We start from the raw sequence: 26,714 nt of genomic DNA, 5'->3' as shown, positions 1-26,714 counted from the left end.
TATAATATAACCATATTAACATGTAGAAGATTACTTCAGTAAGTGATCTGCTGTACAACTTATAATCTAAATCTTATTACTATTCTAACTTGTTTTAAAGTCTATCCTAACTTATTCTAAAGACTATTCTAACATATTCTAAAGACTATTCTAACTTATTCTAGAGATTATTAAATCTCACTCTATGTGTGTATTAATCAGTTCGTATGGTAGTTTGCGTTTGAGCCTACGCACTTCACTGTCATCGTGCACATTTAACTGTTTGGCGAAAACTGTTTGGAACATCTGGAGGTTATCTATGTTAGATTTGTTAGTAGTACCCCACAGTTCAATACCATAGGTCCATATGGTCTTAATTATTGGCTTATACAACAAAACGTTGTTATCTAATGATCATTTAGATTTACGCCCTATCATCGCTAATAGATTAGGTTTAGTTTTAAGTTGTTTGCGTTTTGTCACTATATGTTTTTTCCATGTCAAACGTCAATCCAGATCCATTCCCAGATTCTTTTATTGGTGAAATCAATAAAAAAATTATCAATCAATAGAAAATTTTGATTCGGTTTGATACGTCATTTTTCTGTCTAGCATTGTATTTCGACAATAACTGTTTGTAGCTTTTCGGTTAATTAAGTGCAAATGTGTACATTAGATAAAGGACTGTTCCCAATATACTCACTTATGTGATATTGGTCAAGGAGAATCATTTTAATCTTATGCTTGAAACCCTCATGCCAAACTTTATCGAAAACAAATTTTCTTTTCGTCTACTGATTTTTCTGACATTGATGATTCTATGAACCCGATCAACCGTGGCATGTTGTTTCCTGAAATCAAATTGATGATCCCGAGTAAGATATGTGAAGATGTTTCTAAAATAAAGTCCGCTTGTTGATTCAGTATCTTAACCAGAATATATTTATTTAAGTAATTATACCGCTTCAAAATAATTAAGTTCTTAATTGATTGCACTTTGCAAACATCTTTTTAAAGAGCAATAAAATTTGGCAGTGTATTGAATGGCTTTGTACTTAAACTTTGTTTGTAATTTAATCAAATTTACCTTATATCCAATTTTGCTATCGCCCCATTTGGATACATTTTAAATTCTGGATAATATTTTTATGATTTCTTCTGTTATTTCATGTTGTTAAGTGCTTCTATAAAAAACCATATGCATATATGTATGAACACAAATGCTCTATATTAGTAATTGTACACATACTAGGTAAATACAATGCTAAGTCACACATACACACATAACTTAATCTTACCAATTTGTTGTTTGACATGACCAATGCATTTTTAAATAGAGCTGAATATTTCTTTCTTCATATTTCTTCTAAAACATATTTGAGTTTGAAGATGCATTATAATCAAATTATAGTGATTATAATTAAGTCACAAAACTCAGAAAAATACTAAGCGTATTGTATGTCAGACACAAAAAAATGGCATCATAAATAAATAGATATACAAATGAAAGGAACCAATCAAAAGTCTTTGTAGGGACAATTCAAATGTGTCGAAACAGTGGTCTCAGTGCCTGCATTGGTGGAACTACGCAAAACAATTCTCCGGCTTCGTCTTTTTAAGTCAATCCTCTATATATTACTCTATGTGCAACAGCAACTTGTTTTTTCTTCTTTTTATATACTTTAAGTATTCTTTTTACCAAGGAGGGGTTATCTGGACTGGACCTGTAGTTTAACCTGATCTCCAAACTACAATCCTCGGCATTAAGCCTACCGACTGGCCAGTGACCAATTTAGAGACCGTCCTAGAAGACATCCGGTCTTACCCAGCCTGGTTACTGGCGTGATTGGGATTGTCATTCTTTGTCGGATGCCACTGTTACCTATAAAGACATTTACAATTACAATCACAAACATAAAGTACATCCATTGCCCCAGCAGGATTCGAACCCGCGACTATCGCAACAGTAGGAGGACTGTCCTGCCGTCTTGACCATTGCGCCAACGATTTTATTTTCTTTTGAATATGCTCCTTTCATAAATAACATTAGAATGTTATTTTAATTATTTTTATTTTAATATTTATTTTCAATGTGTCACTCATTAATCCGAAATACAGAAATCTTTCAATCTTGCGTGTTGTTCAAATTGTAAGTTTCTAGAATAAATAACCTTAATTTTTCGGTAATTTAATTAATGCTGAAATCATTTACCCAATATTTCATCAAATCGTTTAGGAATAATCCTATTTTTGAATATATTGTAGCATAAAACCATTTACGCAATTTTGGCCAGATGCTAATATATTTAACTTCCGGCTAAATAGAACATTTGTTTATTTAAGAATGTAGCATTAAGACTGTCGTAAACGCCGATGAAGAATTTTTATTTTGTTTTAACTTTAGTCAACATAAAAATCCACCAGCTTAACTCTTTGATGTCCCTAATATTGTAAAATATAAACCGTTCGCCTTTCATCTACATCTCGTTAATTATAAAACGTAATAATTTAGAGCTGAATCTTTCATTTTATTGTCCGAAAACATTTATTTTTATACGTTGTGTGGCTTTCGATGTCGCTGGGGTCCAGTTGAGTTTCGACGCTTTATGATTCTTTGATAGTCAGTTATGAATCGATTTATTTTAAGTGAATTATACTTGTAACATGTTAAATTTTGAATGACGTTATTTTAACCTTTGGATTTTGTGCAATTTTGACGTTATGTGATGGTGTTATTATCTCAGTATTATTAAGTTTATTGTGGTATTTTTTGATTCATCATATTTTAATAGCACTAGGACTGCATATACTATAAACTAATTTTACTGAGAATTAACTAACGGTATGGGTTAAGGATCTGCATGTATAGTCTATCCAAAGTAGCAGTGAACTCACGTTATCTCAGTTTATGACGTCAAAACGATGCAATGTTATCGTATTTAACGTTAACATTTTAAGCATTTTACTTTATTTTAGCTTCGATATACAGCAACATTCTAATATAAATAAAATAATGAAACAAAAATGTTATGTATTATTTATTTTAACATTATAGTTATCTAATGCATATATTATCGATAGACTTAAACTACAGTTAATTAAACTGCCATAATAGTTTATAGGTTAGAGTTACTTTATTCTACTTACATTGAAATCCTTTCTAAACCACCTGTGGTATCCCCTGGAGGCTTAATTCACTTAATTAGTAATTGTACATCCAAATAATGCATTTTGTTTTCATTAGAGAACATATTTACCTTTTTCTGTTTAGTTCTTGTTTCCCTCGTTGCTGTGTTTTTTTGTCATAACATTCTGATTTTACTGTATGCCTCCTCCTAGTTTCTTCTGTTACTTCCTGTGTACAGTTTTCTTTATAAAATTAGATTTAATCACTGCATTCTCTCTAATGCATTTGCCATATCTGCAGAATAGTTAGTATTTTTTTTTTCGTACAATTTAACCAAATGCTCATATATATTTCGAACAATTATACTTATACATATGCACATAAATCGTTAAAATTCTACAATATAATTTTCTACAGTTATCTTATATTAACTATATACGCATTTTTAGTTGTCTCCACTGTCATTACTATGGCTTGGTATTGTCAGCATTAAATCATAATCCCACATCCAGAAAGTTTCATTCACTCACTGTCATATTCTGAGCCACTATTTAAGTCAATAACTAGCTGTTAATTTTCAATCTAACACTGGTTCAAAATTCCAGCATTTGTCAATGCTTTCTTCTGTGTGTCTGATAGAGTTTATCCAAACAGAAGGGTGTTGTTGTAGAGAGTGTATTGCTTTCAACATATTCAATTCTTGCTTGCCTGTATATATTTTTTGGCCTGCATATTTACTGTAGTAATTCTTAGCCACATCCCATAACACTTTACACTCTGCAACCATATCTACTTTGTATCTTTTTTCAGGCCTATTTCTAAAAGGTAAATTACATAAAATACAATTAAAGTTTTCATCTATATTTACCAACTGAAAATTTGAAATACTTAATTCTTTAAACCAATCCTTAATTACAAACTTAGCCGACCACTTGTTGGGATCTTCATGTTTCATGAATATAAATGAATTACTAAATAATATTATGATTTAGAAAACCTAATCAAATGTTATTTTAACTCTTTTTACGTTTGGAACCCTTATTATCTCTTATTATTGTCGGCGATTATAGCAGGCGATGACTTGGGATGAAAAGTGGAAAACTAGCGACAACCTTAAGCAGAGACGATAATAGTCGAATCATAGTGAGCCTCCACAAACAGAGGCCGAACCAAGATTGACGGCTTGGAAGGTTTTAATATGTGTTTAGTGTGATTGGTGATGGATCATATACTATAAACCGTTTCCCTAGGGCTAAACTTTTCGAACTTTAATTTTAATTTTTAATTTGACCCTGTACTGTGTACAGTTAGATCATCTGAAGGAAGAAATCGTATACAAGGCGGCCAGCTTTGGCTATTAAAACACGAAATGTGCTTCATCAGGACAATGCCAGACTATATAACATATGGGCTGAAAAGTACCGGGCGTAACAAAGCAAACGCGTTTTTTTTTTGTTCAAACTTGTTTTTATTCATGAACGCAATCTTCATCAAGAGCCACACAATCGTTCATGTGCCGCTCTAACATTTCAATACCACTTTTGTAGAATGATTTACCTTTTGCCTCAAAATGAGCTTGTCACCAGTTGCTGTCCACTCAGATGATGATCGTTTGATTCCGTAGTGAAGTGATGGATCTATGTTTCATCCATTGTCACATATCGACGCAAAAATTCCGGTTTGTTACGTTTAAACATGGCCAAACACTGCTCAGAATCATCAACACGTTCTTGTTTTTGGTCAACAGTGAACAAATGTGGCACCCACTTTGCACACAGTTTTCTAATGATGAGAAGAGAGTGAGATTATGTTAGCTAACTCACACAACTTCACTATTCAATCATTCAAAACGATTTTGTGGATTTTTTTTATGTTTTCTGGTGTTACCACCTCATTTGGACGTCCACATTGTTCTGTATCATCAGTGTTTCTACGACTCCTTTTGAAGTAAAAAATCGACGTTTTATTGTTGTTTCTGATAGAGCGGTGTCCTTATAATATTTTTCAAGTCATTGCTTTGCTTAAACGGTATTTTTTCATCAAGTGTAAAATTAAAACACGAAATTAACTTGGATTTTGAAAATAACAAAAGTAGCGCAACAAACTTATGAGTAGAATATCACGAAATTTTAACAGCTTTCTTTTCAAGGTTAGCACTAACTGAAAAAGCGGTGAATGTAATAAAACTAGCGCCATCTATGTGTTAGGCCCAGGACTTTTCAGTCCATGGTTTACATCAATAGCAACTCGCTAGAAGCTCCAGGAGAGTTGGTTGGTAGATTTTACTACCTTATAGTCCGGAAATGTGACCAAGTGATTACCACCTGTTCCTCTAAATGGCAAACTATTTATATATTTTATTTTATTTTTTTAAATTTTATGATATAAAATGAGCATATTAATTAAAGCTTTAAACTATAACATTTCTTGCACTATATCTCTTTTACTACACCTATTATTTACATATATTAGAAAGATTTTATGTAGTCTATGTGTTATTTTTTTGCAAAATAAAATAAGTAACCTTCGACACTTTAAAAGCTTTTTCAAATGCAAATTGTAATACTACCAGAGCTTATAATTATAAACAGGAAGCATGAAGACAAGAAAATGCTTATTAATTTTTTTGCCTGTAAAAGAGATACTTTACATTTTATTATTAGGTATTTTCTTTTACCACCAAGCTAGTTGTTAGTTAGTTAGTCCTAAATACGCTTAAAATTTTACTGCGCTTTAAGCGATTATACAACCGGTTAGATGTTGCTAATTATTTTTTTACTTTACACTTGACATATATCCGAAAACGTTCGCATTTTCGTGTAACAGTTGAATTATTATCAATGGAAATAAACAGAAACGCATAGTGAAGTGTATGATTTGATTAATTGAATTATAAACATCATTACTAATAAATAGGAATTTCTCTCCGTTTGGTTAATTCAGTTTTATACTTGATTTTCCTGGTTTATAATCATTTTAGTGGTTAAATATTATTTGGGTTCATATCTTTATGGTAATTATCTCGATAATTTGCCTCTATATTAATGACGTTAAAATTTTATCAATTAAACCTATTACCTGACAATTTCAGTTAATTTGTGTCAAACGGGGATAAAGCTGTATAATACTTTATTTCCTAGTTAATATTCGAAAATAATGCAGTTATTTGAAAGTAATGAACTGATTCAGTGGCATACATTAAAGAGATAGATTACGGTAAATATTTATATTGGTTTTATCTGACTGAGTTAATTGTATAAATATATTTGGTTGTTAGTTAAGTTGCTGAGATCAAGTCAAAGCTTTTAACTGTCAATTTCAGAGTTAGGCCCTGATTTTTTTGTTTGTTATTAGGACATTTAATGGCCTATTTTTTGATGGCGTGGGTACTCGTATAAGGGCTCATTTATGTAGCTGACTTTCTTTACAGCTTGAATGATTTTAAATATTTTGGATGCTTCTTAGATTTTTCTTACGATAGAGGTTTAATAAGCCTGTGACATGTTAACTTTAAAGGCACTACTGCTGCCTTTATCTGCTATCTACTAGTACACTGTTGTGATATAACAAGTTCTCCAATATTAACAAAAATGGAAAAAGATGATTTCCGTGTGCTTATTTTGTGAGACATTATTTTTGTGCGAAGAAAATCCATCAACTTCAATGGACATGAAGTGGTTTATTGGGTTCCATTGTGGTAAGCGATGCCGAATGCTCAGGCCGCTTACAAGAGGTTATCACAATTGTAGGAATCTCAACTGAGAAGGTACATCATATTTTGCATGAATATATGTATATGAAACAGCTGCGATGGGTGTCACGATTGCTCACACTCCGCCATATCGGTAACCATGTGACCTTTTTAAAGGAGTGCTTGGAGATGTTTGGCTGCAATTCGAACGATTTAAATTTTTGCGTCGTTCAAAAAACACCAGCGACCAAGGAACAATCGAAACAGTGGGGTTCTCCGGGTGAACGTGCATAAAAGGGGGGTTGTGTCTGTCTGTCAGCCACAGTCTTACATCCATTATCTTGAATTGGGTAAAAGAAAAACCGGTGAATATTATCCGGAGCTTTTGGACAGATTTAAGATTAATTTGAGATAAAAACGACCGTATTTGGCGAAGAAAAGTGTGTTGTTTTACCAAGACAGTGCACAAGTGTGTAGTTATCATGGCAAAAATCCATAAATTGGGCTGCCAACTGTTACCCTATCCAACATATATTCCAGATTTAGCAACCTGCGACTATTTCCTGAGTCCACATCTGAAGAAATGGCTGGGTGGTAAAAGATTTGGGTCAAATAAAGAGATCATTGAGACATCAATGAATGCCTATTTTGAGGACCATTATTTGGAAGAAATTTTCAATCAAATCAAATGCTCATGCAATATAAAACCAACACATTCTTTTGGCATATTTACGATGTTAGCTAACTTACGCAACTTCGCTTTTCGATCATTCAAGACGATTTTGCGAATTTTTTTGATAATTTCTGGTGTTTCCACCTCAGTTCGACGTTCACTGCGTTCTGCATCACCGGTGTCTCTAGGACCACGTTTGAAGTCAGAAAACCAACGTTTGATTATTGTTTCTCATGGAGAGTAGTCTTTATAACACTTCAAGCTATTGCTTTGCTTGAATGGTATTTTGTTCCCATCAACAAGCAGTATAAAATTAAAACACGAAATTGTTTTTGATCCATGGTTTTGAAAATAACAAAGGTAGTGTCACTCTTAGCACAATAACTCACAAACTTAGAGTAGAATATCATGAAATTTTAATGGCTTTCTTTTGAAAGTAAGTACTAACTGAAAAAGTGGTGAATACAATAAAGCTAGCGCCATCTATATATTAGACCCGGGAACTTTTCAGTCAATATGTTAAAGTTTGCTCCAAAAATTTTTAAATGACATTAAGGATTTTTGAATGTTCTGTGTGAATTCATTAGTATATATACATAAGGATCAGTCTTGAGCAGATTAAACACTTAATCTGTAAAGGGTGATAACCTAATACAAGGATAAAATGTACGTTTTTTGAAAGTGTCTCTATTTATTAACTAAACTGTATTTAGTATAAATAAAACAATATACCTAAATGACTCAACAGTTCCCGCCTAATTAAACAATTTGTTTTGCAGCTTTATTTTATAAAAATATCAGTATAGGCATTCGAAAATATTTGTTAAAAAAAAAAATAAAGGTAATAAAGTGATATTCGTTTTTGGGGAATTCCATGCTCTTGAGATTAATTATTGAAATACTCGTTAAAAACGAACAGTGTTTTTATTAAAAATATATATTTTCCTGTGACGTCCAGGGTCAGAATGTTTTGGACGCCTAAATTTTGTTTGACGTTGAATTTTCGTTAATTTAATTGAATTTGTTTAACATTTGGGAATTAGAGGCGTCGTAATATTTGTTTTATATTTATTAAAAAATATTGCAAATTTAGCTTTTTCAATCCAGAAAAAGATCCGGTATTCTCTAGAAGGCAATAAAACATTATTATATTCTTGCTTGTTTAAAGAATGTTTATTAGTGTTCCGTTTTTTTTACGGCAATATTTGAGTTCATTAATATTTTCTGTTTCGTTATAACAATAAATTAAAAATTTTGTTATTGTTTTAATTTAATTTATTATGCCAATTTCCTTTTATTTAATTCGACATATTTTCAAGGAACATTAAGCTATTCCCTTTTTAATTTTACTGATTTTTTAGGCATTTTGTGGTTATAACATCACTCAATAAGTTCCGTTTCCGGTCAATCAGTTCTTCAAGTGTAAGATATTCATCTCTATGCTCCTCTAATATTTCGTTGTCTTTTCTGGAGAGGAACTTGATTTTGATTGCTTGGATGACTATTTTCAGCTGTTGTCCACTCAGCTGACGAAATCCTTTTTGCCGTATTTGGCGAAGAAATGTGTGTTGATTTACCAAGACAGTATACAGGTACACAAGTGTGTAGTTATCATGGCAAAAATCCATAAATTGGGCTACCCACTGTTACCCTATCCGGCATACATTCCAGATTTAGCAACCTGCGACTATTTCCTGAGTCCACATCTGAAGTATTGGCTGGGTGGTAAAAGATTTGGGTCAAATGAAGAGATCATTGAAACTTCAATGAATGCCTATTTTGAGGACTATTATTTGAAAGAAGTTTCAGAAATTGGAAAACGTTGGACTATATATGTTAACTTATATAAGGTTATAACATCACTCCGTTTTCCACATTCATTTCTATGCTCCTAATATTTTGTTGTCTTTTCTGGAGGGAAACTTGATTTTGATTGCTTAGATGACTCTTTTCAGCTGTTGTCCACTCGGCTGACGAAATCCTTTTTATTTAAATTGAATAACCCCAAATATAATCGGTTTAACTTACTGCTTTTATTAAGCGTTTGCATATAATTTGGTTAACAATATGTATTGGTGGTATTTCTCTACGGAAAATAACAGTTTCCTATTTAGTTATTCAGTATTTACAGAGGCTAATCATGACGCATGTTCAAAATTGCAGTTTTGGTATTCATTATTTTTGTTCTTTAATTGAAATAAATTTGCAGCCAAATCAAACACAGTTAGAAACAAAATGATCCTGGTCCGATATATCCCAACTGTCTCCCAACTATCTGGTTTTGGTTTTAGCTATTTAAAATTGGTGATTTTGATGTCCAACACCAAAAAAGATCGAAAACAATGAATTTCAAGATTTATTGGATGAAAACCTAGTTCAAACCCGAACAGCTTTCAGACATATAGCATAGCTATTGATGAATCCACACTATTTCCTGACGTTTAAATTGCATGGGAAAAATCTAAAATCAGGGAAAACGCTTACAATACGTATTGACTGAAAATTTCATTTCCAATTGTTTGAATATCGCGGTTTGATTGTTGGCCAGGCAAAAAAGCAGTTCTCTGTGAGGTATTGTGACTGGCGATGAAAGGCCTATTTACCGTGTTAATCTAAAGTTTCGTGGGTTGGTCCAGGAGAGTTATATACGTCGATACGAAATTGTGGGATCAACAAAGTGTAGTGTATTACTATCTGCTGAAACCAAATGAAATTGTTACTGCAGATTTCTACTGGCAACAACCGGCTACACGTTGCCAGAGCTGTGAAGGATATGCCTTTACAGCTCGAATGAAAAGTTCTGTCTTATCCAGCACATTTACCAGACCCAGCGTCCTCTGATAATGCAGCATGACTTGGCTGGAACATAATTTCGAAGTGCTTAAGAAGTGCCACAGGAAATGGTACGGTATCGTCATGTTGCCAGTAAAATGAGAAAAAGTTGTAGGGTTTGATTAATACAATACATGGGCTGAAAAGTCCCGCGTCTAACACATAAATGGCGTTAGTTTTATTGCCTTCACCGCTATTTCAGTAAACTTAGTAGCAGTAACAGTTTTAAATAACTAACTAAAGGGAGCTGTTAAAAGTTCATGATATTCTACCCATAAGTTTGTAAGTTATTGTGCTAACACTCACACTATTTTTGTTATTGTCAAAACAATGTATCCAAAATAATTTCGTTTTTTAATTTTACACTGCTTGTTGATGGGAAAATACCGTTCAAGCGAAGCAATGGCTTGAAAAGTCTTATAATGACTCCGCTCCATCAGAAACAATAATAAAACGTTGATATGCTGACTTCAAATATGGTCGTGGAGACACCGATGATGCAGGGCGCGGTGGACGCCCAAATGATAACATAACAACTGATAACACCAGACAACATTAAAAAAATGCACGAGATCGTTTTGAATGAAATGAATGAATGAAAAGTCACTTCACTTTTTTTGAGTTAACTAACATCATAAAGGTATCAAAAGAACGAGTTGGTTTTATATTGCATGAGCATTTGACTATGAGTTCTATTTGACTATGACTAAAGCTCTGTTCAAAGTGTTTATCACGTTTGCTCACTGTTGATCAAACATAAGAACGTGTTGATGATACTGAGCAGTGTTTCGCCCTGTTTAAGCGTAACAAACCGAAATTTTTGCGTCGATAAGTGATAATGGATGAAACATGGATCAATCACTTCACTCCGAAATTAAAACGATCGTGATCTGAGTGGAACGCAAATGGTGACAGGCCTATTTTGAGGCAAACGATAAATCGTTCTAAAAATTTAGTATTGAAATGTTAGAGCGGCGCTGGAATGATTGTGTGGATCTTGATGGAGATTACGTTAATGAATAAAGCCAATTTTAAACAAAAAACCGCATTTTCTTTCTTACGTCCGGGACTTTTCAGCCCATATGTTATACTGTACCCATTTTCAATAAATGCGTTTTTAAAGCAAAAGAAAATAGCAAAAGATTGTTTGATTAAAATCGCTGTAACTAATATTACTCATTAATCATATAGGTCTGTCAGCAGTGGTGCGATCTATGTGTCAAAGGGCTTGATTTATGTGTTAATTAGATAGTTCATTGTTGATTCAGTCTTAAAAAGTTAATTGAGTATTAAGTAAAACCATTATGGACTAAACCCAAAACTAAAAAAATCTTCATTCGTCTGCTACTGATTACAAAAAAAGTCATTGAAAACGACAACCAGTTGTATAATGAATGGGTAGAATTCAATTTATTCATAAATAACAACAATAAAAAACTCATTCATAAGCGATCAACTAAAATACTTAATGATAATTCGTCATTATTATTATCATATAAAGTAGTTTTAAACTACCCCATGTCGAAGAAGATATGGCTGTAAAATATAATTGCATAAGCATAACGATTTTGCGCCATTTGGTTTGGAGATATGTTGTGCTTTCCAGAATAAAATCGAAACCAGCTGACATAATAATGATTTGATGGATTTATAGAAATTAGTGATCGAAATTCAATGGTATTTTATTAAATTTGTTTGTTTCATTTTATTTATAATAGAGTACTCCTTATTATGTTAAGAATTTAAGGAAACAGTTGAGAATCCACAATTAGCAGCTGGTATTTGGTTTCTTAGTTTTAAATGCTTTAACTTCAAATATTTTAAAATTCATTGGTTCAATAGTTCTGTATAAGTTATATTTTCTATAAACTCATTCAACTGTATAAACTTGTGTAATAAGTGTAAATAAATAAAATATCAAGTTTTAAACCATTAAATGCTCGAATTATATTTTTTGCGTCGTATAATTCTTGGATGTTTCCTAATTTGTATAGTTTATGACTAGGGATATTTATTAATTTTTAGTGCGTTCCTTATTTATTTTTTGAAGTCGGTTCAATTTTTTTTGCAAACATATTTTATTTTTCGTTTTTTAGTGTTAGATATTTACTCAATAAATTACGCAGTTGTTTTATTTGGATAGCCCAAGTAAAAGTGTCCGTATTAGCAGAAATAGGAATAAAGAAACAATGGTTCAAAATAAGGAATGCTTCAGGCCCCGGCGTCCGCTACCTAGTGTAAGTGATTTGACAAATTTTCCAACCAAACTAGAACAAAAAAAGTTGCTACCCCTGTTCGAAATCAAACCCGCGACCTCCGCCTGTGAGATAAACGTTCTAACTGTTACACCATAGAAACAGTTGCCTGTGATGTTTCTACGACTTTTCATATGATATAACTACTTCTGATTTTTCGACACATCAATTCAACAATTACATTGTACATAAATATCTGATTATTTTAGATAAAAATATATGTGACAATTTTGTACGTGCCTTTGAAACTTGAGGTTTTCCCTCGATTTCCTCCCTTCCTCTCATCACATACCGACTTGATTCCAATGTGACCACCTCAAAAGTGCACCCTTTCGAATAAAAAAAGAATTTAAAAATCGGTCCATAATTTACGGAAAAATCAGTGAACATACATTAAAAAAAAATTCTACAGCCGAACATAGGGCCTTCTCCTTTTTTACAGTCGGCTAGAAAGAGATCAGCCTTATGACCTCTCCAGAATCGTACCGACTGCGCCAGTTATGAAATATGAAGAGTTTAAAATAACTTTTATTTTACTTTAAAAGCTATTTTATTTTAGCGGAAGAAGTGTCGATTTGTTGAACGGCTGTATAAAATTGTTGTGAGGATTTAAAGCTATTCTAACATAAACTAAACCAACTATCTCTAGACATCTCACTCATCACACCATTCAGTCTTAACATAAGCACACTGGTCAAGGTGACAGGACGGTCCAGCATTGTTGCGATAGTTGCGGTTTCGAATCGTGCTGCAGATAGTAGTAAATTCATACAAAATGACAAGCAAGAGGAAGAAAAACAAGTAAAATAATTCCACTCACCCCAGTAACCAGGCTGGATAAGACCGGATGTTTCCTGGGATGATCTCCAAGTTGGTCATTTGATACACAGTCAGTAGACTTAATATGAAGGGCCGTAGTTCGGAACCCGTATTGGGCAGTAGGTCTAGTCCAAATAAACACTAGTTGATTAAAAGCAGTAAGACTCTAAAATAACATATAACAAAAAATTATCTTCTATCATTCGTTTTACTCTTGCTAAGACCGATATATAAATTTATTAAAATGTTTCTGTTTAACACAAGAGTAAAACTGTAACATCATTTACGAGAATACGTTTTATGATAATTGTGTAGTAGATAGTAAAGAACAATTTGCTACGGTTAAGAATTAATGATCATTACAAAACAGCGACACTTATTTAAAGATGGCGCCACTATTTATACGAGGGACGATTTAATCCATCACCCCTCTCTATTCTAACCTACCGTGCAATTTCCTACCCGTTCATTTATTTTCATATTTATGCACCACGTTAATTATTTTAAGCAGTATACTTTATGTTAATTTAAATCCTAGTAATGGTGATATACTTATCTCCATTACTAGACCCTAATACTCGTAATTTTGTAGTGTTTAATAGGTTTAAAGCTAATTAAATTAACTAATTTAAACTGTGTGGTTTCACATTTACGATTGCAATAAACGGAATATATTTTTCCAGTTGTAAACCGTAATGGCGGAAATCTTTCTAATTATTTTTATGTTCCTGCATGTTTTTTTTTTATTGAATATTGAAGTGCATTTCTTCAATCAATTTAAGCAAATATATCTCTTTCTTAGTTTTTAATCTATTTATCGAAATAAATGAATTGAATATTTGGTAATCATTAGGACAAAATGAAAATGATACAGAAATGTATTTATATAAATGTATATTTTCGTCTCTTTTTTTTAAATTTATTGGTAAATTAAGACATTTACCGGCTTAGATTGGTGCAGCAGTCAAGACATATATTAGTGTATCCACCTCTATGATAGTCGTAGGTTCGACTCCCGCTCAGTAAATGGGTGTTTTAAATATATTGTTGCTGTTTTCTTTTATATACGAGAGCGTCAAATTGGACAAGAAATAACAAATCAGTTATAATAATTTTAATAACCAGTTTGTCACTTGGAACTGGATAGGTTTAATGTCTAAACAAAAGAAGTTTTACATTAAAAATCAGTCTATTTCTTGATAGGGTCTGGTCAGCTTACCCTTTGGCTTGTGTATGTTCTTATTCCATCCTTGTTTTTTACTTGTCTGGCATTTATTGAGTGATGTCTTTACTGCGATGTTTTTGTTTTTCGACCAAATTTGCTTATTGCTATAGTTAGAACTTCTCACATTAGTTTATAATATAGATGAATTATATATATATATATATATATATATATATATATATATATATATATATATATATATATATATATATATATATACATGCATATATACATACATATATACATACATGTATTGAATATATTGTTCTGCAATTAATTTTTTAAAATTATGCTTTATTTAACATTTATTTAATAGAGAAAGTTACTAGCAAACAATGTGAAAATGAGTTTATCATTTTATTCGATTTTAAGGTAACTATGAAGATCAGATCAGATCAGGTAGCTATCTAGATGAATGAAAGAAGGTAATAATGAATTTTTTTTATTTATTAATATATTAGTATTACTAACCAATGGTGACTTACCTTCAATTTGTCTCTAGTGACTAAATTAGGTATTTATCTAAGAAGACTCTTTATCTCTAATAAAATAAAAGTTAGTAGCGATCATTCAATGTTTTTATCATTTTAAACAAGATCACACGGTTTAGTTTCCTTGAGTCTACGTCCTGTTGTCCTAGTCTATCTTGTTGCGAATCTTTTAATTTCTTCTATTGCAATTGGAATCCCAAGGTCTCGGTGTAAGTAATTGTTTCTAGAGTATCTGGGTGCATCCACAATAGTTCTCAGGACTACTGTTATTGTTCTAATATTCTTAAATACTTTTGTTATGTTGATTCTCGCAGAAAATCCCCATAACTGAATTCCATAAGTTTTATAGGTGTTAGTATATTGATTGAAGGTTTGGACTACGTCCAAGAATATAGCTTGAAGATCCAAATCCTATCCTAGCCTTGAAATCCCAAGATACAATACAGTGCAAAGAGATGACCTAAAATTTCACTGATACATTTTTTGTATTTATTTATTTTTGATTTATTATATCTGTTTACATATATTTTTATCTCAATAATTATCTCATATTTTTTAACATTAATCATAAATTTGTTATTTAATATCTTAAGGAACTATAAATAACGGAGAATATAAGCAACGGTCACGTGTCACTTTTAAACTAACTTTTCAAAATCGAAAAGCTTTATGTAAGGGTATATTACGCAGTTAGTTCAGATAAATTTTAATTAGTAAAAATATACTAAAATGTTTTAAATATATACGTTTTTATTGCTTAATATGTTATAAAATGTTGATGTTGATTGAAACAAACTTTTTACTTTGAAACTGAACTATAAAGTATGATATTATCAGTGCTGCAATCAAATTTAGGATTTTTGGACTAACTTAATAGATATTGGTATTATTTACGTTTATTTTATGTTAAAAGCGTGAGCTCATCTTTGGTTTAAAATGTATGTTGCATTTCTCCTCATTGATCCTTTTCTTCTCTCTCATGGAAACATTTATTAACACGCCCAGTGTTTCTATTTGTTAATTGATAGCTCTCTTGACATTTCTGATGTGATCAAATTCTAATGAATTTGTTTTTATTTGACTTCTTTATCTTCAGAATTAAAAATAATAATTCACTATGTTGAATAGGAATTACGTATGCTTCAGTAGTAGATTTTTTTTTAAAGAATAAGTTTCCCCAAAAATAAATATTCCCAACCAATCTTTTCGACACGATATTCGACATTTCTAAGGCTATATTAATTATCCCTTTAAATAAATGATATGCGTTGAATTTTAAGGTTGCTTATATTACTACGTGACTACGTGCGGTGTTGGTAATATGTTGAAAAGCAGGGATATCTTAATTATATCATACTATAATTAATTAACTCTAAACCTAATCCCATTATTTTGCAGTTAACGTATTTTATTCAAACTACTGTCCATCAATAGCCGCTACTTTTTCCCATCGTTCAGGCTATTTACGGATTCCATCTCCCTGTTTTCCCATCTCTCAGGCTATTTACCTGTAGTACTATATCTGGACAATACGACGGTTGGGTTACACAAGTATGTTTTTATCGGTTTTGCAACTTGTGGTCGAGCGTTATCATACTGAAGAATAACATTCTTGTGTCTTTACTCGTATTCCCGTCATTTTTCAGTGCTCGGTTCAAACGCACCAATTGTGCTCGATAGCGATCAGCGATGTTTTAGCAGTTCAGATCATACCACACCTAACTAATACCACCTAATACAGATCATTAGTTTGGAGGCATGGATATTCGGCTTTGTCGTTGATTTTGATGCATGACCAGGTGGTCCCCATGATATTTTTTACTTTGGATTATCGCAATGGATCATCTTTTCATATAATATGACCAAACGCCTTTCATTATCTCTTGGCTTCAATTCATTCGGCACAAAATATCCAAACTTTCGGATCATATTCATCTTCTTCAATCGATTGTTTATTATGTTACTCCCAAGAATTCTGCATAATCTTCTTGCCTCTTATATGGATCACCATCGAGTAGTGCCTTCAAATCCTCGTATTTAAATCTCTCTTCGTCTTTTTTGGATGTCCAGAATGTTCTTTGTCTTCGATGTCAAACGGCGAAACCGGTATTCAACTGTTGAAATTGATGGAACATGGTTATCATAAACTTCACACGGCATTCGCTAAGATTCAGTTGTTATTTTCTTAAAATTAAAGTAAAACTTTTCGCAAATGCGTTTTACTCGGTACAATTTCAGACATTTTCAACGCAATGAAAAACATTTTTGTTCCACTTAGACGAAATAACACACACCGAAAAGTGAAGCCAGTGAGTGAAGTGTGAGTGAGGCTTCAACATAAAGTTGGTAACAAATATACGCAATCAGATTTAATACACAGTATCACCATGTGTTGTAAATTATTTAAAATTAATTTATAGGCCTAATATTTTAAACTTCTATCAAGTTGCATTGTCAAATATCTAACAATTTTAAATATTCTACTATAATCCCGTGTATGATTTAGTTTTATTCATTTTTGATATCGATGTTCCCTGTAATAGATCCATTAGTGTAGAAAACAGAAGGTATTCTTTAACCAATGTGATATATTCGGTATATAATTTAAAAGACATACTTCATGGCACTCGAACTTTTGTATAGTCATCATGGTGAATGACAAAGCGTTATTTCCATCGAGATGGTGCACTTATCAAACAAAAAGCCCCGAAAAACCCTCGTGGATAATATGAAAGGCCATTGCAAAGTCATATTCGTAATGTGACCCGAGGTATATCCGTAACTGCACCCTTAATATACGAGGCGAATACGAAAATGATTTCGTTATTAAATTTCAAAACTTATTGTGAATATTTTTGAACTTTTAAACATTTATTGTTGTCTAAGCTTTATTGCTTGTTGGAATCATATTGTTTTAAGGTTCATGTCTTCCGTAATGAATAATTTTGTGTAGGTTTTGGTTTAAATTTCGAATAAGTTGCAAGCATTTTTTGATATGTTATAAATTAGTTTAAACGATTGTAGCTCCATAAATATAACTTCGATAGTATATTATTCAATTAGTTCATGGATATTCACTTTAAAAAATTCAGTAAAATTTCTCCCAACTTCAATACCTATATTCAACGGTCCTTTAATGAAAATTGTTTCCTAGGAAGGGAGTTGTTGTGGCGTGAAAATAGTAAGATATTAGAGGTAGTCAAAAGTGGCGAATAAGCTGGATATTGAAAGAAATTTCTTATACCTGATTTATATAAGAATATGACTTTGTAATTTGTTACAAAAATTTAATTTGTTGATAAGACTGTAAGAGTAGCTTAAGATATGAGAGTTATATAAGAATATGACTTTGTAATTTGTAACAAAAATTTGATTTGTTGGTAAGACCGTAAGAGTAAGTTAAGATAAAAGAATAATAAAAGAAAAATGATTTGTTTTTGTTTTATTAATCTAGAAACCATAGCATATTTTCTCGGACATAGGTGTTTGCAAAATATTTGAATATATTGTAGCAATATACCTATTTTTGTGTGTAAACTAAGTAGATTTTTATATGTAGTGATTATAAAGATAATATAATAGAATCGAGAATAATTTTATATTTTTCTATTTTGTATTTGTGGTATAAAAATCTCATATTCATAATATGAAATTACACTCATAAACGTATCTGAAATGTTGATAAATTTATTGTTATAAATGCCATCTTCTATAATATTCAATTAATTTCCATTCAATTTAATTAATCAATAAAGTATTATTAAGTTTAAGTTACTACACCACTAAACATCAAATTCAGAGCATCAAATATAAGTAACATATATTACATTTACTGTTAATAATTCATAATTTCTTTTGTTTGTGTTATGTGTTCCATCTACGCAAATTATGTAGTTAGATTAAGTAGATAGTTTCATTTTAGCTGCTGTATATCCATTACTTCATTTGTGTATTGATATAGTGTTTATCTTTTATCATTATTTCTCAACTAAAATATATATTGCATAAACAATAAATATATCAGGCTGATTAAAAGAATAATTTCTTTACCTAGTTGTTAAATAATATTGCATCGTTCTTTGCATATTATTGTACTATGTAAGAACTAACAATTCACCAACAAAGGAGGAATTAACATTTTATAAATGCTATTTTATAAATGCTAATATATTATTTTCAAACATTCATTTTAACTTTTGATGCACAAATTAACGTATTTGTTACCAGCAATATTCGGTTAGTTCTTTTTTAAGAAATGCATTTACTAAAGAAACCAGAAATGAATCATAAGTTAATACCACTAAAATTTACAGAAAAATCTCAATAATCTTTAGAATTACTGCTAGTACGATAATATATTGTCTCCAGAACCATATAAAGTACTATCAGTCTTTAAGCAAGAATTATTTTTCTTAGCTGTTCTCTGTTCAGCAGATATCAAATTAAATCAAAAGCAAATTTCGAAATTCTAAATATCTTGTAAATAAAGAGGACGGATGATTCTTGTTCTGGAATTTTGGCAGTCTATTGGGATTAAATTTTCGCATATCTTGGGTTTTTCTTTCACAGCATATGTATATGCACCTTCCGATAAAGCGTACACATTAATTTATGCTATTTTTAACTTGGCTAAACCCTTTAATGGTTTCAACAATACGGGCATAACCGAAAATAATACAAAATCTTAAATAAAACTGATTTAAACTAAATAACTTCGTGTAATAATGTTTTAACACACTTTCTTTCTGTCTTAATATCGTTTCAAATGTAAAATCTAGAAATTTGTCTTCGGATTCAAAATTAATTGCCGGCATTTTGCGATACAACGTTGCTAGATTTTGATTTTAAAAATTATGCGTCCGTAGTTAATGTATGTACAAAATAAATGAGGAATGTATTTGAATTTAATTATTTATAGCACATATTACACAAAAGTTTTAGCCCTAAAATGTCTTCTTCGATATAAGCTTTAACCGTGCCAAATTTCACGCTTCTTGGGGTGCCCGTTTTCCTCAAAAAGGGAGGTAAAATTTTCGCTAAGCCGATTAATATATAGAAGGAGATACTTGGATAATATACCCCTATATGTAAAATAATGATGACCTGATAATAACACACAATACTAAATAATATAAATAATAGCCTTACATCAGATATAAACAAACCAGTTATAATAGATACATGTCACCAGTTTCTGAATCTAGACAAATACAGCTGATTAGATTTTACCTCTCGACGGCTTGTACACATTACTTCTTAACATTTTGTCCAGTTGTCCAGTGTATGCGCGTATATGTATACCCACTGTGCACACATTTTGTTCAACCTGAGGTTTAATTCATTTTTAAATAATTTTTTGAATTTTCGTTATTACTGTTGATGAATAGATGATGTTTCGCGAATGTATTGAATAATCTAGTTCACTGTCACAATTCGAACAATCTTATTTGGAATCCCATTATTTTCAGATAAGCGAAGACAAATATTCGTTGTCATACAACGAAAAATAAAGGCTCTGAGCGGTTAAAAATGTTTCAATTCTTTATCAATTTTAAATAAATCATCTCGGATTTATCAGCTTGAGCCTGATGACTGGTTGCTACTGGACAGTTAATTAAAGTTTTAAATTATTTCGTATGTTTTCGTTTGAATTACGTTTAATTTTATCGAAGGAACTTTGTCCAGTAACAAAAATGCTTTCATAATATTTTATTACAGTTTGATGTCTTGGATGAGGAAGTCTTTACGATATTAATGGTTATTAAATACTCGCGTTCGTGTGAGATTTCTTTGTTCAGTTGTCGATTCATGACGAACCGTATCTAATTAAGATAATTAAGTTTTAAAAGTATTTTGCAATATTTTATTTAGTAATGGCCAGTTAATAAACGCGCTTAACAATATTATTTATGGTTTGGAATTTTTTCAAAACAATAATGACAATTGAATGTGAAGGTTTTAAATATTAACATCAATTGTCATGATCATTAAAATATTAACAATTAACAAAAAAAAATCAAAAGTTAAAAAATCAAGGTACTAAAATTAGTTAGCAGAACCTTTCAGAAACTTTTTTGTTTTTATAATGATATAAAATAGTTAATTAGCTATATATAAGCTATATTTAAAAAACTATGATTGGTAGTTTTATTATGAACAAAGGTTTGCAATTTTAGTTTGGAAATATAAAAATTCATTACATTTTTAGATTATTTCTATGGTATTGACAATGGATTTGTAGAATTTTCTTAAATTATAAAATGTTTTTTGATATAGCGAATTAATAGCAATAGCCGAAAATCCGAAAATATCACACCAGTTACCCTAAAAGAGATATGAATCTGGACTCCATTTGTACAATTGCCTAGAACAACCGTAATAAAGCCTACCTGCATATTTAAAGCAGCTTTTAGACTAAATACGTTTTCTGCCTCTTGACAAACTTCAGCTGGTTTTTCCTCTTTTTTGATTTATATTTCGGATACATTCATCCCAGGTTTCTTTATCTCACTTCCTGATTTTCCTCCTTTCTGTCCTTTATTCCCTTATTCTCTTTGCTTCTTGCGTCCTCCTTCCTTTCTGAGTTGTCTCATGTCTATGTATCCTATCCACCCATCATTGTTACACTTGTGACTCTTCTGAGTATTTCATATCTGCTGCATGTATCTTACCTTTATTTATATCTTTACTTTCCTTTTTATTAATGAATTTAATATTTATAGCCAAGTTCAAATTACTTTTTTAACTCTGGCGTTCATTTACTTTTCCTGACTTCCATTACTTTCGATTTCTATACCCAGATAGTCTATACCTCTGGCTCTCATATAATCATGAGTTTCATTTTGCTTTTATTCATTATCACTCTATATTTTCTTAATATCATATTCCAGCTGTTTAAGATTTTCTGTAGATGTGATGATGACCTACCAATTATTAATACATCTTCTGGCAGAAGTTTCTATCAACATATATATTTATTCCATATTTTTATACCCTATGCTTAGTCCTAGCGAAATATGATAATATGGTAAACCTTCCAGACGTATTTCTGTATTTACAATTGTTCTCTTTTAATAAGACTTCTAATAACTTACCTTGGATTATTAGTTTATATTTAGACCAAACACGCAAATTTCCAGCAGGTCCATAGGGTAATAGAATTGTCTTTAGGGAAAAAAGAAAAATGTTCTGTAATTTTCTTAAGTATAGTACGATCCTTTGCCTGTGATATGAACGCTTTATATATAAACTGCAATAAACAAAATACTTTCAAAGCAATAAACACCGAATAATTCCAAATAAAATTAAATGAACATTAGTCTGTTCCTATTAAATTTACCAACAAAGCACTAACAACTACTAGTCTTGAATGTATTGAAATGAATAATGTCAAGTATAACATTGGGCGGTAAAACTGAAATGGTTCGGTAGGAGATACGAAGCTAAGTATGAACTCACTGTTATATACTCAAAGAAGCTACATAAGCTGATGAGTCAAATTAGTATACAACTAATCTCAAAGATAGGTTTTCCAACATTTAGTTTGGTTGCTCTTAATGAAAAATCGCGTATAATTAATTTTCTTTATGATGATAAATAAAATATATTTTTCAAGATTAACTAAAGATAAAACATATTTATAGTTTTTTATCAGGGGTTTATTTTATCGTATAACAATTACATGAACAATATAATAACAGACAGAAAAACTGTTAAAACCATTATTTGTATTCAGAAATGTAATTGTTCCGTAATTAAAATAATGTTCTTTTGGTAATTTGATATTCAATGTTTTTGTTCGAATGGTGGAATAAAAAATAAGATACGAGCTACTGTTTAAGCAAATAATATAATTTATAACTGGACCAACCTTACCAAGAGCTACGAAAATTTGTTTTATTCTGAAATTATGTAATTTTATGCTTGATTTACCATATCGCTGCCCATTAAATTGTTATTTTAAAGTTCGTATATCAAAAAATTGATGTTTATATGACCATGAATTTTCTACACGCGTGTGGTTTCTCCATATATATGTAATATATTAAATTACTTATTTTGAGTGTTGTATTTTGGATATTCAATTATTTTTTCTGAATATTTTCTACATAATTCTTTTTCAAAATGTTATTTACGCACTCACGTTTCTGGTAGTATATAAATATCTATATATAAAAATCACTCAAGACTGGTAGCCTAGTTCTGCTCAACTAGACCTTGTGGCATCATCGTCCTCATCATTAATTAAAACAAGTGGTAATCGGATGTGGCGATATCTGATGAATACATTGAATAGAGTAGAACGAAAGAAGAGTAGAGAAGTTTTCATGATTTTTACACCATTGATATTTCTATATTTCTGCTTTATATTGAATACTCTCTTATTGTTCAGCAATATTTGCGACTACCATCCGCGACTCTTCCATGATAGTTTCGATTGACTTGAACTTTTTTTCATTTTCATCATCGAATATTTTTGGTTTTCATGGCGTTATCGCCAAGCAGTTTCGAAATAAACACTTTCAAAGCATTAAAACTAATGTTAGCAGGTTTCTATTGATTAACCAGGCCTACCCTAAGTTTTCAGAAGCACTCGAAGGCTCAGCTGTTTTTTCTTTGTCTCTTTGTTTGTGATGTCTTGTTTTTGTTTAAATGTCGAAGTCGATGTTTTCGTAGCGTAGTGCAGTGCGGCAATGTGACATAATAAAAAATTATAATAGATCCAGTAGTGGCCCATATAATATAGCGTATCCTATCACAATACATTTATTTCTGTTAGGGGGAGTCATTTAATTAGATCAGGTATCCAGGGGGGTGCCGAATCTCACCAAATCTCACGTTGGGGAGAGACAGGGTCTCGGTAAATATCAAGTATTTAAAAAAAAATATTGTAAAATTATGAGAAAATTGGGTTAAAATTGAGAAAATTAGGAGTAGATGATTTAACAGCAAATCGCATGGATATTTTGCTTCCAATAGTCAGTCACTCTTGAGCCGTAAACCAGCGTCCATGGACTGAATTAGAATAAATATTCTATTATTAATTTTAGTAATTTTTATTTAAGCTGTGATTTTATTTACAATGTGATTCTAGACTACGATCTAACCAATCTATATATTCATGGCGTTAGCATATATTTTGCTTCCCTTTTTGAAGAAAACGGGGGCACCACGAATTTGACATGGTTAAAGCTTATATTGCGGAAGAATTTTTCGGTGGCATCGGTGACACAAAATATATAAACAAGCCTGGCTGGTAGCCGTGCGGGCTAAGAGTTTAGTTCGCCGACAATAAAGTACTAGGATCGACTTCCGGCTAAAGATTTTTTTAAGTTTATAAAATAAAATAAAGGCTAGTGTTCGTTAATCCTTAAATATTATATTTGAAACGATATTAAAACAGAAAGTGAGTGGTTAAAACATTTTTAAATAATGTTATTTAATTTTAAGCAGTGTTATTTAAGATTTTGTGTTACTTTCGGTTATTTCTTTATTGTTGGAATTATTAAAGTGTTATGATAAGTTTGGATAAAAAACGATTAAGACTAGTTTGGTCACGTAAAGTTTTACATATGTTGAGAAAAATTAATGTCCGTTTAACGAAAGGTATATACAGCTGTGAAAGACATGTGAACATTTCATTCCGACATAGATTAACAAAATTCGAGAATAACAAGAATCGTGCTTTCTTTGCTTATTAGATATATATTTAGATTTTAGAAATCAGCTTTTGATTTAATTTGATGTCTGTTTAAGAACTGTTATTAATTGATATGTTTCTGGAGACACATCTTATCATAATACTATGAACCTGAATAATCTCAGATTTCATTAGTAAATCCTTTCTTTTTAAAACACTAACCGATTATTGTAGGTAATAAATAAGTTAATTTGTGCATCAAGAGTTAAGATGAATGTTGCACAGAATATTACAGTACCTTTGCACAGTTAAAATAGAATATTAACAGTTAATAATTTTATAGAATGTATTCCTTATTTTTTACTCGTTTTTTTTAAAGATAAGTTATCTGCAAGGGCGCGATTGAAGAGTGAAATAAATAAGCAAGGAACAAATGCTATTTTATTTAAAAATTTAGGTAAACAATTTATTATTTTAGTTAGCCTGGTGTATTTATTGTTTTTGTAATATATACTTTAGTTAAGAAATATGGATAAAAGATAAGACTATATGAATACATAAATGAAGTAATGAAAATATGCAGGGTTTCAAATGAAACTAACTACATAATTTCCATAGATGGAACACATAGGACAAATAGATGAAATTATCGATTATTAGCAGTATATTTATTAACATTTTAAAGCAGTGGGAAATATGAAGGCGTTTGATGGTTAATGCAATAAGATAGGTGACTATATGACATTTTATTCTTTGAACCTTGTATCAATTATTTTGATTATTTACTTTATAGACATTTGAAGATTTGGAAAATCAATAATTAATTTAATGATTGTAAAGACGTTTCTTTAATATACATTTCCAAATTTAAAAATATAAATTACCTTGTGTTCGTTATTTTTTGAATATACGTGCTAAAGTTAAGTCATATCAATTATGAAATAGTCTCATCAATTTCATAATTATTTTATTCATATATTCTCTGTGTTACACATGTTTTACTTCATTTATTATTCCATACGTATGTATGATAATATAAAAGTAAAGAAAGATCATGGATACTTATATTTGAAGCTCTTGCATTTCTGAAATAATCTTACCTACTGAAAGTTATTGGAAATTATTTGTAATTAAATGCAATTTAAAAAATGTTAGTGAGTGTTTTTTAGACAGTTTGCATATATTTTAATGTATTACGGTTGAGGGAATGATGAGACCAAACAATAAATTTTTGTTGAGCCATTGCAACCTGGTGAATTCCATGTGGCTTTTCCATGGTGTTTCTATTTTCCAATTCCATGGTGTAGTTCCATTATACACGGTTATTATGCAGTTTTTTTTTAATGAGCCTTGTTGTTATAGATTACGTTTTGGTGTATATTTTGGACCTTTTTGAAGGCAAAGACTCACTTTGATAAGGAGTATCAATCTAAACATGACATGTGTCCACATAAAATAACAATTTTCCATATAGTGTTATTGGTAAACTTAGTGTAATCATGGAACGCTCAAAACCACCTGATGAATCAACTATTTCCAGATGCTTGAATGCAATGGAAACGTTTCAATATTGCGGTTTCATTGTTTGTAAGGCAAAAAGAAGAGTTTTCTCAGGCATATTGTGATTGATGACTGACCGGTGATGGAAATAACATCTATTATTACAATTTCAAATGCAAAAAGTCATGGGTTAATTCATGAAAGCAATCAGTATCATATTACGAGCTGCTAAAACCGAGTGACTGTTACCAGAGCAGTTTATCGATATCAGTTGAACAAATTGATTGACATATTGTTGTAAAAAACTTTAGCTATACCAGTTTACAGAGACAGTAATGCTCTTGCCTGACAATGCTCGGACAGATTTTGCCAGAGTCGTGTAGTATACACTGTTGCTAAAGAGGCGCGAAAATGGATTGACGATCGGAATACTGTCAAACCAACAGCGTTTTTTTTTTCATCACAGAAAATGGGAAAAAGTT

General features: G+C 31.0%; 2 protein-coding genes across 15 annotated transcripts in view; both read left to right on the top strand.

Moving 5' to 3' along the window:
• Cirl (Calcium-independent receptor for alpha-latrotoxin) overlaps window positions 1–26,714 on the top strand; it is a 608,365-nt gene that overhangs the window by 6,539 nt on the left and 575,112 nt on the right. The gene's annotated exons all lie outside the window — the stretch shown is intronic.
• LOC143197121 (uncharacterized) overlaps window positions 1–26,714 on the top strand; it is a 39,964-nt gene that overhangs the window by 5,501 nt on the left and 7,749 nt on the right. The window contains exon 2 of the mRNA XM_076405310.1: window positions 12,399–12,539. Within this exon, the coding sequence (XP_076261425.1) occupies window positions 12,399–12,539 (141 nt within the window). The remainder of the gene's footprint in view (window positions 1–12,398; window positions 12,540–26,714) is intronic.

Source organism: Rhynchophorus ferrugineus, unplaced genomic scaffold (genome assembly GCF_030347505.1).
Source record: "Rhynchophorus ferrugineus isolate W39M unplaced genomic scaffold, kcgeb_rfMv2 rfM5, whole genome shotgun sequence".
NCBI lineage: Eukaryota > Metazoa > Arthropoda > Insecta > Coleoptera > Curculionidae > Rhynchophorus > Rhynchophorus ferrugineus.
The sequence above is the reverse complement of the archived record's forward strand: the minus strand, read 5'-3'. Positions and strand labels throughout refer to the sequence as shown.